This window comes from Adiantum capillus-veneris, unplaced genomic scaffold (assembly GCF_014529385.1).
Source record: "Adiantum capillus-veneris isolate H3 unplaced genomic scaffold, ASM1452938v2 Hic_scaffold_390, whole genome shotgun sequence".
In the NCBI taxonomy this organism is placed as follows: domain Eukaryota; kingdom Viridiplantae; phylum Streptophyta; class Polypodiopsida; order Polypodiales; family Pteridaceae; genus Adiantum; species Adiantum capillus-veneris.
Genome location: NW_028221489.1, coordinates 21,564 through 36,556, shown reverse-complemented (window position 1 = coordinate 36,556; position 14,993 = coordinate 21,564). Strand labels below are relative to the sequence as shown.

Sequence of the window (14,993 nt, the reverse complement as noted above, 5' to 3'; positions counted from 1 at the left end):
GTGGAGAAACCCCTCCTGAAGCCGGCCTGACCCTTTGCTCGTACACCCTCGCCCTCTGCCCAGCTACTCAGGTGTTGCTCCAGAATAGATGCATACAGTCGTGCCAATGTGTGTCCAACGATAATAGTGCGGTAATTCCCAGGCTCTGTAGGGTCACCAACCTTGAAGATGGGCACAATATTAGACAACCTCCAAGTCTCAGGTAATCCCTCACACATGGCACGATTGAACAACACTGCGAGAACCTCCATCAGCATATCCTTGGCATGTATAAAGTGCTCCGCTACTAGACCGTCATGATCATATGCCTTCCCGGTCCTCATCCTGTCGATGGCCCTTCGTACCATCTCAGGCGTAAAGAAAGTGCTCGTAGTTGGGCAAGGCTTGGTAGGGTCTGGAAGGGGTTCCTGTCCCGGAACCGTATATAATGATGTCGCATATTGGCCCCACACATCAGGTGAAGTAATCACTGGGGGAGGAGAGTGCTCATGGAAGAGTCTCCATGCCTCTCCGGAGTCCCTACTCAAGAACATCTGATATAAGTCTCGCTCCATCCGCTTCTTCCGTTGCACAAGGCGTCGGAAAGCAATCCGAGACTGTCTGTAAGTGATGACTCTTAAAAGAAGATCCCTCTGAAGCTGGTCTCTCATCTCTCTGCATTCTTCATCATACCAACTATTCTGGGGCATGCTCCCAGAATGTCGTCTCTTGCCCGGCTGAGTGTGTGGGTATGGCACTGATGCAGCCCCGTGCAATGTCTTAGTCGGTAGCGTGGTGCACTCCTCCACTGAGAGGCCTGTACCATTTGTGCCAACTGTGCCTTCCAATAGACGGTCCCAGATCTCCTCTGTATAAACGAAATCAGTCTCTGGTGTGGAAATGGCCCCGTATCTCCTGGTGTCTGGGTTGTACTATACTGAAATTTAACGGACAGTGTCAAGAGAGCATGATCTACTGCTATGCCCACTGGCCTGGCTCCCACTGTGAAATCGTGAATGCAGGGGACAAAGCTCGGTTGTGTCATAACATAGTCCACTGTACTGGCCCCATTTCTGTGTGGAAATGACGACTACACATGGATTAGCCATACTTAATGGCTTACAGCGATTTCCCGAAGCAGCCGGTTGTGAGAGAGAGAGAGAGAGAGAGAGAGAGAGAGAGAGAGAGAGAGAGAGAGAGAGAGAGAGAGAGAGAGAGAGAGAGAGAGAGAGAGAGAGAGAGAGAGAGAGAGAGAGAGAGAGAGAGATATGAAATGAAATGGTATATTAACGTCTTCAAAAGGCCAAAATGACCTATGAGACCAATCTGTTACAAAATGGTGAATCTAATACCATGTCTGGGTACAAAAGAACTAGAAACTACTACTAGAATCCATCCTCATCTGCACTTTGGATATCGAGAGAGTATGGCTTGAATCCTCTGCTGTAGTCTCCGTCGATGCTGTGTAGATGAAATGAAATGTTATATTAACGTCTTCAAAAGGCCAAAATGACCTATGAGACCAATCTGTTACAAAATGGTGAATCTAATACCATGTCTGGGTACAAAAGAACTAGAAACTACTACTAGAATCCATCCTCATCTGCACTTTGGATATCGAGAGAGTATGGCTTGAATCCTCTGCTGTAGTCTCCGTCGATGTTGTGTAGCTCCTCTCCTCAATCGTGGCCGTCTAGATCTCCGTAGCTCCAGTGCTCGGTCGATGAGAGTGGCGGTAGTGGTTGAATGAGTGTGGGCCGAGCTCTGCAATGATGACTGCTCCTCTGGCTGTCCCATATCTAGTGAAAAGAAATTTGTAATCTGTCTCTGGGACTGTCTCTCTCTATCTCTCCCCAGTAAAGTGTCTATATCTGTGTAACTCAAGTAGATATAGCCCAAGACATCTCTGATCCTCACAACTCATGACCCTAGAGAAAGGATTGAAACCCTCTCTGAATAAGCAGTGGAAATGGCCCCGTATCTCATAGTACAGTGTGCAATGACATATGTAATGTAGCTCTGTCTCTGGCTCTAACTAGCATAAGCGGCATATCTTGCTGTCTGCAGGTATCCCTCTAAATCTACCAGTCTCAATCTCTAGCTGATGTGAGGATGTGCGTATCTGACCAATGGCACACCGCAAACCATGAGACATATGTATGTCCATGTAGCTGGGTTGAATCACAAACCCATCTCTTGTGAGGTGGAGAAGATGCTCTCTATAGAAAGCCATCTTCGTGCCCAACTCCTGTGGCGGCTCTATCCATGTCCTCCTGGTATCCAGCTGGATCAGGTCCTGATGAATGAGTCTAGTAATCTCCACCTGTGTAAGAGACATCGAGGGTGCCTGAAGAGAGTACTGGAAAGAGGGCAGCCTGTCCATGGTGAAACCATGCGTCTGAAACCATGATGTCATCTGTGCATACCAGCATGAAGTGTCCCCCTGAAGAACTAACTGTCTGGAAGACTCAAGGACCGGTCTAGCATATCTGTCTCTAGTAGTATCCCACAAGCTGTGCGCAAAGGAGACTGGTCTGGTAAGCGCCTCAATCTCCATAGGAGGGGCAGCTAGCTCAGCTCGAATGATAGCGTGGGGTACGGAGGCCTTGGCTCTTATCAGTTGAGAGATCATAGATACCAAGGGCCTCTCCATACGTCTCCAACCATCTTGGCCTACTGAAGGTCCCCATGTTTGCACCCCATACAACATAGCTGAGGCTACTAAGGTATCAAAGAGCCACAACTTTGTCTGAGGTTCCTGGAACTGAACCTGCGAACTCATCCTCTCTAAGCCTCCCAATGCCGCAAAAGCTCTAGTTAGTCTAGTCTCTGCTGCTCTCCCCAAAGAAAACCCGGCCCAGTGAAGACAACCCCAAGGTAAGTGTATGCATCTGTATACTCTACAATCTCTTGACCATATATGAAAGTCGGTTCTGATCTCCTGATCCACTGTGGTGTGGTGTTAAACACCATAACCTTGGTTTTACCAAGGTTTATCCTCTGCAAATTTGTCTAATGCATCCAATTGTCGCTGCATACCCTCTGGTGAGTCAGAGATCAACACAATATCATCAGCATGTAACAATAATGGGATCCTCGTCCCTGCCAGCTGGGCACCTCTATCACCCTCTCTGTCAATGTAATCAGACACCTCATCAACATACATACCAAATAGAGTAGGAGACAATGGGCAACCCTATTTCACCCCAATGGTGGAGTGAACTAAATCAGATATTCCTTCCGGAGTGCGTACATGTCCCATCACTCATCTGTATAGAGCCATAATCCCCCAAATCAACACTATGGGCACCCCCATCTCCTGCAATCTGCGCATCAATCTAGCTCTCGGTACCATGTCAAATGCTTTGCGGAAATCCACAAAGCTACAATAAATCCGTCTCCCATGTGACCTGCTCTCCTCAATGATAGCTCTAGGTGTCAGAATATGATCAAGATCGAAGAAACCCCTCCTGAAACCGGCCTGGCCCTTTGCTCGTACACCCTCACCCTCTGCCCAGTTACTGAACTGCTGCTTAAGAATGGATGCATACAACCGTGATGTGTGCCCAACCATAATAGTGCGGTAATTCCCAGGCTCTGTAGGATCACTTGCTTTGAAGATAGGCACAATAGTAGACAACCTCCAAGTCTGAGGTAACCCCTCACACATAGCACGATTAAACAACATTGCAAGAACCTCTACCAGCATATCTCTAGCATGTGTAAAGTGCTTTGCTACTAGACCATCATAATCATATGCCCTGCTGGTCCTCATCCTGTCAATGGCTCTCTTTACCATCTCAGTGCTAAAGAAGGTGCTGGTAGGTGGGCATGGCTCTGTAGGATTTGGGGTCTTGTCCAGGAACTGTATATAACTGTTAGGAATTGGATCGTGCTAGCTATGGTGGATGAAAGAGAAACATAGCGTCAATGTGTGACTGTGTGTGTAAGCAAGGTTATCACTCAAGTGAATTAGGTTCCAAGATAGAATTAGCTTGGACTCATAAACACAATCTTGAGTATTGACTTAGCTTAGCACAAGCTTACCATAGACAAGCATGTAGTGCAAAATAGAGTTGTGTTTATTCATTCATGAATTGAGCTTTAAGTAGCTCTACAGCCTTGCTCCACTCTCTTCTCCTTGACTCACACTCTAGGACAAAGCTCACACTTTACAATCCTCCGCTCGAGGTTTGGACTATGACAAGATATTGAAGATGCAGAATCCACACAGGATGACAAGTTGCTATCCACACAGGATGGTAATATCTACACAGGCTAACAAAATCCACATAGGATGGTGATATCCACACAGGATGATAAAATCCACACAGGAAAAATCCACAAAGGATGATAAAATCCACACAGGATGATAAAATCCACACAGGAAAAAGTCCTCCTTTACAAGTAGAGAGGCTGCATCTTCAAAATGGGTCTTCATAAAAGACAATGTTGCTCTCGTCTTCATCCTTTTGGTCTTCTACTATGTGAGCTGATCCTCTGTCAGGTCTCTTCCCTTCGTTGCTTCTGCTGTTGCTTCTACTGCTGCTGCTTTCTCCACTGCTACTGCCTCCATTTGAGTAGCACCGAGAAGGAGGGTGTCCCTTCCTACCATATTTGTTGCAAGGTTTGTTTGTGTAGCAGTCTTTCGCTACATGTCTCATTCTTCCACATTCATAACACTTTCTTCCGTTTGTCGATGTTGATGACGAATGCCTTCCCCTTGAGGATGTTGCAATAAAAACTCCTCTTGATGAGGTTAATGAACCTCTTTGCTTTCTTTCTTCTACTTGGACTGAGTTAATGACATCTTGAAATGGTGGCGTTGGTTCTTTTTCTTCAAGAATTGTGACTGAGTGGTCATAAGAAGGTGGAAGTGTACTTAATAGTATGGCCACTTTGTCATCTTCTGGCACTTCAACCTGGATGTAAGTGAGCTTCGGGTGACAATGCTCTTAAGCCTATTCACTAGGCTAGCAATGTCCTCCCCTTCAATCATAGTAATTTTGTAAAGCTGTCTTTTAAGACTAACTTTGCTTCTTTTGGCCCTAGCTCCAAAATTGCTTTCTAAAACATGCCAGGCATCATGTGCATGCGTACATTCGTCTATGAAATGCACATAATTGTCATGCAAGGAGGTGATGATGATTCCTAACGCTTGTTCGTCTTTGGCCAAGTTCTGTGCACTTGCTATGAGTGTAGATGCCCTAGTGTGCACTCCATCGGGTTCGGCTTGTTGCTCTAAGGAAGTGCTGATGACAGACCACAAACATTTTTTCATAAGATAGCCTCTTAATTTCGTTTGCAGGTGTGAAACCCTTCCCCGTTGAATTTTTCTATTCCCTTGTCCCCCATTTGTGCTAATAGAGGGGTTTTAGCTTAGGAGACTCTCCTAGCCAGTGTCTACCTCTTTACACGGTGCACAAGAATTTGAAAATTTATTTAAAGTTGTGCTCGGCGGGGTTCATTTTATTGCAAGTTGAGAGACAGAGAGAATGAGAGGGAAAATTTCTTTGGTAAAGCTTTACTCCCTTTTGTGAAGCTCCTCTTCACCGTCGGTGAAGCCCCTCCACAGATAGGGAAAATAACTCTTTGTGCCCCTCTACAGATAGGGAAAATAACTCTTTGTTTTTGCTTTTGATGCTCGAAATAAACCCTCCTTGAAGCTTGGTAATAGGCTTCCTTGTGAAGAGCCTCCGAAAAATAAGTTCTTAAGCTCGAGCTCAGCAGGTTTACATACACACACACACACACACACACACACACACACACACCTATTTTTAGGAAAAAGTTTGGGCATAGAGATGAAGGGGCTCCCGAGCTCGGATTGAAGAGCTATAAGGCTCTACGGAGAGCTTGCGTCGAGTACTTCGAGATGAGGTCAATATTGTTAGGTGATTGCAAAGGTGGAGAGATTAATTGAAGGTGCAAACTAGGACACAAAAATGACTAGAGCATGCAAAAATTGGATACTAATCTTCTCCCTAATCAAGCCTATCTAGCCATGGAGGGTAGTGGCCTCTTGGGTGTGCCAAGGACATGCCCACACATAACTAGATTAGTGCTTAATTAGTGAGATGCAACTAGTTATGAAAATGTCAATGGGCCGTAACAATGAAATGCTAATCGATCTAATGGAGATGCTAATGATTAACACACTAATGCATGATGATAAATCTAGCTAGCATAACCTAAAGCTCTGATACCAAATGTTAGGAATTGGATCGTGCTAGCTGTGGTGGATGAAAGAGAAACATAGCGTCAATGTGTGAGTGTGTGTGTAAGCAAGGTTATCACTCAAGTGAATTAGGTTCCAAGATAGAATTAGCTTGGACTCATAAACACAATCTTGAGTACTGACTTAGCTTAGCACAAGCTTACCATAGACAAGCATGTAGTGCAAAATAGAGTTGTGTTTATTCATTCATGAAATGAGCTTTAAGTAGCTCTACAGCCTTGCTCCACAGCATGTGGGATAAATTTACTCTCTTCTCCTTGACTCACACTTTAGGACAAAGCTCACACTTTACAATAACGATGAGGCATACTGGCCCCACACATCAAGAGAAGTAATCACTGGGGGAGGGGAGTGCTCATGAAAGAATCGCCATGTCTCTCCTGAGTCTCTACTCAAGAACAACTGATACAAGTCTCGCTCCATGTGGGCCAAGTAAGCTCGTTTCTTCCGTCGCACAAGGCGTCGGGAAGCAATCCGAGATTGTCTGTAAGTGATGACTCCTAAAAGAAGATCCCTGTGAAGTTAGGCTCTCATCTCTCTGCACTCCTCATCATACCAACTGTTCTAGGGCATGCTCCCAGAATATTACCTCCGACCCGGTTGAGTGTGTGGGTATGCCTCTGATGCTGCACCATGCAGTGTCTCAGTCAGTAAAGTGGTGCATTCCTCCACTAAGAGGCCATGACCAGCTGTGTATAGACGGCTATAGATCTCCTCTGTATAAACTGAGTCAGTCTCTGGTGTAAATGTATAACGGGTATATGACCTACCTCCTGATGTCTGGGCTGTACTATACTGAAATGAAACAGAAAATGTCAAAAGTGTACGATCCATTGCTACACCCACTGGTCTGGCTCCCACTATGAAATCCTGAATACAAGGAATAAAGCTCGGTTGTGCCATAACATAGTCCACTGTACTGGCCCCGTGTCTGTGTGGAAAGCATGTGAAACCGGTTGCTCCAGGAAATCGCTGTAAGCCATTAAGTATGGCTAACCCATGTGTAGTCGTCATGTCCGTGAGGTATCTCCCATACCAACTTATGGACCCCGTCCGATGGGGCCCAGGGGACGCAAGAACGCTAAAAATAAAGCAAGGACGTGCCGTGCTAACATGGCAGGGCTGTATAGACATTTTCGCAATTTCTGCTGGCTGTTGACGTGGCATTGGCCAGAATTTTGCGATATGCGTTGGCAGCTTTTGGGGTGCCAGCTTTTGGACCAAACGCTTTTGAGACTGAAGCTTTTCATGTTTTGAGAAAGCCCAGAGCCTATAAATATGTAACCAAGGCCTCCCTTCTCTCAGATTTGCGTGGGAGCACTGAGCAAAGAGGACCCTTTGTACTTTGCTCAATTATTAATGTAAAAATAAATACTGAAAGGGGCGCCCGACTTTGGGGCCAATACCTCCGGGCACGAAACTACGTCGGGCCTGAGGAGCATCCAGAGGTAGAAGAGACGGAAGAAATCCTTCAACCTGAGTAGCTCTCAGTATATAAGGAAAGGAAAGTGAAAGGAAAGTTAATCCGAAAATACTTGGTGAATTGTAGGAATCGCCCTACTCTTGATGCCAAGTGGATGGAGGAGGAGGACTCGGCAGATACTCCACAAGTGTTAGAGCTTTATCTTGAGGTTTTTGGTTTAGCTGCGACCACTCCAAGGGCTGAGGCCAATTCAACGGTTGAGTCTGGTGCAATGTCTACTACATAGCGAATGGATCCACGAGGATTTTGAATAGAGTCAAGCGATGAACTTGGATCAACAAATCAGCTAGGATTGTGAATAGAGCCAATCAATTCTGTCATCATAAGAAACTCCACAATACATCAACGTCTCTTGTCAACGTATCAATTAGGATTGTGAATAAGTCAATCGATTATGTCTTTTGACATTTTTTGTGGGTAGTAAGCTGGCGGTACTCTGCTTGGTGACTTCTACATATGTACATATGATAATAATGTTTGTTCGAATAAAGATGTTTTACTCTTTCAAATTGTGATGTTTGTTTTGACTACACTGTCGTTTCGTGGCACGTACATAATGTGAAGTGACAAAGTCTATCTTACTTTTTATGCTTTTTGAAGCATGGGAGCAAGGTACATAGTGTGACATGTGTGAAGGTGGTTGCTGCGGTTTGTGTCGTGTACATACCTTATCGTGGCCCAAGACATGACGGTGTTGCGTGTTTTCACACTCTAGAACATGCCTACTATAGAACATACCTAATCTGACAAAGTCTATCTTACTTTTTATGCTTTTTGAAGCATGGGAGCAAATGCTACAAGGTACATAGTGTGACATGTGTGAAGGTGGTTGCTGCGGTTTCTGTCGTGTACATACCTTATCATGGCCCTAGACATGACGGTGTTGCGTGTTTTCACACTCTAGAACATGCCTACTAGAGAACATACCTAATCTAGTTTAATAATGTATATACACACTAGTTTGGCCCACAAAGTTTGATGTGGATAAAAACTGCCAAAAGTAGTAATTAGCATGCACGGTTGTCGTGGATGTGTTGAGAGATTATGCCAAGTGGAAAACTTATGTTTGATATGAAATTTGAATTCAAAGAAGGTTTCTACGAATTTGGAGATTTTTAAAGGTTGTTTGGCTTTTATATTGCCAAAAAAGGGGGTCATTTTTGGCCGAAATGGCATTAAAATGGCTAGAAATAGCCTATTTTGAGGAGATTTGTATGAAAATTGACACATAATCAAAAGTGGTGTGTGGGGAAGCAAGGGGGACTGCTTGCTTATGGTTGAAAAACCTAGAATTCTTCCTCTTTTGTGTATTCACTTCATGGTTTCTTTATGCAAGTGTAGTATAGTCCCGCCTCTCGTCCTTCTTGTTTCTAGGCTTGTGAGGGTGTGAATTAGGGTTTTCTTTCCTCAAATTTATATATGGGTTTGAATAATAGGACGCTAAAATCTCTTCAAAATCAAAATGAAGGCGATTGAGGGAGGAAGTGTAACCGTAGAGGGTGGCACCACGTGCCAATAGGAAAGACAAAAATGGAACAAACTTTAGCACTTCAACAGAACTTGAATTTGAGAGAGAAATGGTAGGCACGGAGTAGCAGAGTTCCACTCCCAGATGCAATGGCCTCAAAACCCTTGCGCCCCTTTGGGTATTTCTTTTATATTGCTCTTAACAAAGGTACAACTGCCGAGGAGAAAGACTTTGTGAGAACTCTCCCCCAAGGATTATATTTTAAGGATCCAGCCCTAAAAGCATTAGATACAAAAGGCTAGTGTTGAAAAGCACCAGATCCAAAATTGGCGTCCCAAAGCTAATTGTGTAGTTTTGCCACATGAGCACCTTAGTAAATCGCATTGGAAATCACAGAGAGCCGTATGGCTTGCCACGTCACCAGTCCGTGATTCTTTTATTATCATCCCTCTTCAATGGGATGCCACGTCAGCACTTCTATGAACCCCCCCCCCCCCCCCCCCCCCCCCCCCCCCCCCTCCTTCTCTTAAAGGAAGAGTAATCAAGTGCGATTACACTCACAAAATTCAATGGGATTCTTTAGTAGACATTGCCGTCATGCACACATCTAGTTCCCAAACAGTATTCTAGAATAGTATTAAAAATCTCGATCGAAATTCCAAACAAGTGGTTCTTCTCATTGGGTCTGCATCTCCTATTCTCTCAAACGCTTGTAACTCCATCTTCCTCCATCTTGCTACTTGTTGTCTGCTAAAAACATCCAAAACATAATTTTGACACATGCTGCAGAACCCTAATTCGCTGTTGAAAAGCCTAATATTTTGAAATTTGTGGAATCATAATCCATTTGCGTCAATGCATAGGGCCCATCAAGAGGATCGATTGTCTTGTGTTGCATATCCAAATTCTTATCTGTTGAAGAGATTTTTAGGGATCTCTCTAGCACAAAAAAGTGTCAAAAAGCATGTTCTTATAGCATTCTAGGGCAAAAACGAACTCCCGTTTCTTCATCTCAAATTGCTCTTGTCGTTTCTTCTTCTTCCAACTCTATAGCTTCCCGTTGTAGGCTCATGTACAACCGGTTTGCTTGCCATGACAACAAACGACTAATGCTTTGATACCATTGTAAGCGTAGAGGGTAGCATCACGTGCCAACTGGAACAAACTTTAGCACTTCAACACAACTTGAAACTGAGGGAGAGAAGATCCACACGATAGGCACGTAGCGGCGGAGTTCCACTCCCATATGCACTGACCCCAAAACCTTGACGTCCTTATTGGTATTTCTTTTATATTACTCTTGACAAAGGTACAACTTCCGCAGAGAGACGCTTTGCGATTGCAACTGCAAATCTGCGAGAACTCTCCCCAAGTCTCATATTCAAAGGCCCTAGGCTTGAAAGCATCAGATACAAAAAGCTTGCATTGAAATGCATTAGATCCAAAAACTTAGTGCCCCAAAATCAGACTTGCTAATTGCGGCAGTTTTGCCACGTCATCGCATCTGTAAAATGCCACATCAACACTTTTGTGATAGGAAGCTCAAGTTTTACACTCAACAGATTGAAGTTATAACTATGCAATTAGAGGCGAGGCTGCAAGATTCCATGAATAAGGCTGGGGTTTTGAATGTGTTTTTGCTTATGTGTGAGTAGAGCTTTCATTGTTGAACTTAAAAGTATTTTATTTGAAGCATCTTTAGGAAAAGGGTTTGTTAACAACATAAGCACTTCTTTAGAAAGTGTTTATGACTTTCAGCACGAACTCTCACAGCTAGATGTTTTGCACTTTCCTGGCGAGACCGCAATTTTCTTGACAACACGAGGTATAATAACATGGCATGATTGTACCCTCTTGGAGCATAGCTGAGCTGACTGGAGCAGACAACAGAGATCCGTACATGGTTGTATGGACGTCTGAAAAACTTGCCGCAAATCATGGGTTGTCCATAAAGTGCTGATGTGGCATGTGGATGGCTGCTGGTGTGGCATGTTTTTTTACATGAATTACATTTAGAGCACCAATTTTGTAATAAGCATTACCTGCTTTTGGGCTATCTGTAAGCTTTGGTGTTTTACTAGCAGTGCGATATGTTCAGACAATGGATCTAAAGAGTGATTTTTGTGTCATCTTCTGCTATTTTACACCTGTAGATTGTTCTGCTTTAAGCTTATTGTTACATTTACATGCTCTGCTTATTTTTAACACTTTTGACTTTCAGAGCTCAATGTTGATGGCTGCGAACTCTGTGCGAGCTGCTGCTTGTGAAGGAGAATCCAATTATGCCTCGGGTGAAAATGAAAAGAAGCTGGTAATACTTCAATGAAACTAGGAACCAAAGCCTTCGCATGACGATAACTTGAGATTACGGTTTTACAAACAAGAACATAAAACAGTTCACATGCTCTTCAAGAAATTGCAGTGAACTTGGTGAGGATTGAACAAAAAATTCTGCACAACTAATACAATGGCTTTTATAATTCAGACAATCAGCACTCAGATTCTTCAAGAAGACTCTACCTGCAAGGAAAAAATGGAGCAGATTCATACAAAATGGGAAGAGTTACTTTCATGTAAAGCTCCCCAAGAACTTGCACAACATATCTCAGAGCAGTGTCAAGTAAGATGATGGTTGGTTGTAACTATCAAGGGACAATTTTCTTGATATGCTCCTAACAAATTTTGAGGTTAGGCGTGCAGGCTTGTGATGCCTTACTAGAATCCAAAAGATCCCTGATTAAGGCGATTCACGGAGAGCTGAAGGCAGTAGATGAAGATTATCATAGGATGTTCCGGCAGCAATCAAAAGATGTTGATATACTCGTTCTCAGCATGGGTGCACAGGTCATAAATCTTCATAACACTCATATTGAAGAGCTGTCAACTATTGAGGCTGATTTTATGGCACAGCGTAAAGATCTGATGCTGAGGTTAGCTCTAAGTGTAAATATGAAGCATCATTGTACCTTAAAACATTTGAGCACTGAGAACAGTACCTGTTTATGTGCATCCTAGAATTAAGTCAAGAACAGCAACTTGCAGAAAATAGTTAAAGCATGTTGGAAGTCTGATGTTAAATATGTACCTTATACGTTTGAGCACCGAGAACAATACCTGTTTATGTGCATCCAAAAATTAAGTCAAGAACAGAAACTTGCAGAAAATAGTTAATGCATGTTGGAAGTCTGATGTTAAGACTCTTTGTTGTCCACTTATGACTATAGTAAATTGATAAATGGAGATACTTTGGAGAATGTTGAAGTTTATGGGCACTGGATAACTGCATCACACCTATTCTTTTCTCTTGTTTATGATCAACATTCGGTAGAAAGAAGAAGAAGAGCACGACTGTGAAACTCGGCAACTCAGATGGCATCATGAACTTTAACATAATAAGCTAATCAAAAGCAACCATGTCAAGGTCTTTTAAATTGTCGATGTGAGCATTTGTGAGATAAAGCTGTTTTCTCAGAACTCTATATTTTATTGTAATATAGAAACAAAGCAGAAATAGATGCATTACTGAAGAAGGTTCGAACTACAGAGTGCTCACTTAAAGTAGACTTGACCAAACGCATAGAGGATTATACAAAGTCTTTGGAGAATATCCGGACACAAGACAATGAGGACTACAACCTGCTGAAAATCAGGCTGGAAACAGATGTTCAGATTCTGGAGCAGCATCTGGAATCCATGGCAGCAGCCTATCAGCTAAACACCGAGAAGTTGGATTACAACTATGCAGTGCTGGTTGAGAGAGACCATGATAACTATATAACTGCTGGCCAGCAAAAAAGAAAGCTCACAAAACAACGGGACACCGTATGTACTCTCAAAACCCGGCATAATGATTTTGAAAAACGCTTCCTTCTGCAGAATGCAAAGCTTGCAGGTGACTACGAGAAAGTTATAAGGCTCTTACAAGACCTTCAGAGTAAGGAACATCAGCTCGAGGCAGCACAACAAAAGCAGTATTGGGAATTTGTCCGCATGCATCATCACTCTCTTGCAGTTCTTGCTAAGAGGCTTCTTCATGTAAGACAGTGTAGTGCTTTTTTGGCCTCATTTGTACTGACATCCAATCACTTCCAAGTTGTTCCAAGCATTGTCACCGTTTTCATATATCTCAAAAAGAGGTTTAAGTAACGAAGCCGAGTAAAGAAACTATCTTGGCACACACATAAATTAAACTCTAAAATAATCCGATTTCGATTAGAGGTTCGTTTGGAGAATAAGTTCTTGTAACATTTCCATCTGAGTTTGGGCTGTGTTCTTTGCAGGCGGACAAAAAGATACATGAAGAGCAGCTTGGCTGGGTCTGGAGTCCTCCCCCTAGAGACATAGATACTTTCTTTGTGTCCTCTTGTGAGAGAAAAGGAAAAACTGAGCCTGATCAAACTCAATCCACATCCTGCCAAGCACCATGTGGCATGAAGAAAGATGATGTGCCAGCCTTGCACTTACATGAACAATTACAAAGAGGTACCCGTGATGTCTACGCTTTCCATGCTACCTGCAGCAGACGTTTACCCTTTATTATTACGTAACTCTGCTCTCATTTTGTAGAGGAAAGCTCAGGTAACGACTCTGTAAGGTCCTCTCAACATTTGTTGGCTATCGTCAAAGGTAAAGTAGATGTTCCTAGTATAAAAGAAATAGAGAAGGTCTGGCGAAGCTACAGTGACTTGGTTGCTCCCAAGGTGCTCCATGTATGGGCTTCTCTTGCTGTGGCAATGGTGAGCTACAATCAGCTGTTAAAGAATAGGTAAGCAACTCTATCAGCTAATCATTAATGGGGTTCTAGGCCATGTCTTGTGTTCTTGTTTTGGACATTAATCACAAACTAATCTTAGTGTATCGTTTGCTGTTTTAGAGCCAAGATAATGCATGAAGTCTTTTATCTTTCACAACAAAGGAAAATCTTCCAAGGAGCATTAAACCACTGCCTTTCGTCCAAAGTTAAGTCGACTCCGAGAGCAAACCTTCCCTTCAGAAACTCTATTCTTCTTGCTTCAATAGACACATGAAGTAAAATTCCAATGATTTGTCTTTTGGAAGTGAATAATCAATTCTAGTTTTTCCTTTTGTCTTAGGCAACAAAGAGACATTGATTTACCATAAATGAGCATATACCAGCAATAAACTGGCTTGTTCCTTCTGAAGAAACAAATTCTGCATTTGCAAAGTGTGTATGCTTCAAGGGAAAAGAATTACTGTGTATAAAGCTCATGTAGTGCTTGGGTGTATTTGTTTTCACTGAGACAAAAAGGCAACACGGAATTGAAAGCGCCCTTATATGTTGTTAAAATTGTAATCCTTTACAAGCAAAAGTAATTATTTGGTCGACTGAATAGAAAACAGAAACCTTTATTCTTTAAGTAATGTCTTCCTTCACAAAGCTCTCATAATTTTGTTCATGCTTAGTAAGTAAACAATGTTATCAAGGCACGTGTTGTAACTTGTAGCCTAGCCACAATTGCTAGCAGATGAGCTTGATCAGGAGTCTCCAGCAGGGAATGCAGCATTCAGTCAGGATCTGTGGCGTCTTCCCCGCTGTAAATGTTGTCGGCAGAAAGCCAGCACTCTCTTGCCAATGCTTTTTTCTGCAACTTAAAGACAAATGATCCATTCACATGACGGAGGTGCCACAGTTCCCTCTGCCTACTGGCAAGTAGCTAGGGGTAAGGCCTAGTGGACGGCTGTCTTTTTTGTAGGTTCACCCCCTTCCCCTCTCATTCTTGCATCTTCTTTGTGACGTTGTAGCGTAGCTAAGGCCGGACTCATAATGCTTTCAGTTGAGCTACCTTGAGGAGGTTCAAGCACAT

At 43.2% G+C, this 14,993-nt stretch overlaps 1 protein-coding gene across 2 annotated transcripts in view; it reads left to right on the top strand.

Moving 5' to 3' along the window:
* LOC147416899 (dynein regulatory complex protein 1-like) overlaps positions 1 to 14,552 on the top strand; it is a 38,475-nt gene extending 23,923 nt beyond the window's left edge. Inside the window, exons 4-11 of one of the 2 annotated variants that reach the window (XM_086507980.1) lie at positions 11,390 to 11,479; positions 11,654 to 11,788; positions 11,869 to 12,098; positions 12,666 to 13,203; positions 13,449 to 13,650; positions 13,735 to 13,933; positions 14,042 to 14,126; positions 14,262 to 14,552. In XM_086507980.1, the coding sequence (XP_086364106.1) occupies positions 11,390 to 11,479; positions 11,654 to 11,788; positions 11,869 to 12,098; positions 12,666 to 13,203; positions 13,449 to 13,650; positions 13,735 to 13,933; positions 14,042 to 14,126; positions 14,262 to 14,279 (1,497 nt within the window). In that variant the 3' untranslated portion in view covers positions 14,280 to 14,552. Of the gene's footprint in view, positions 1 to 11,389; positions 11,480 to 11,653; positions 11,789 to 11,868; positions 12,099 to 12,665; positions 13,204 to 13,448; positions 13,651 to 13,734; positions 13,934 to 14,041 lie in introns of both variants that reach the window. The other variant, XM_086507979.1, reaches the window with a different exon arrangement.
* Positions 14,553 to 14,993: the final 441 nt, after the last annotated feature.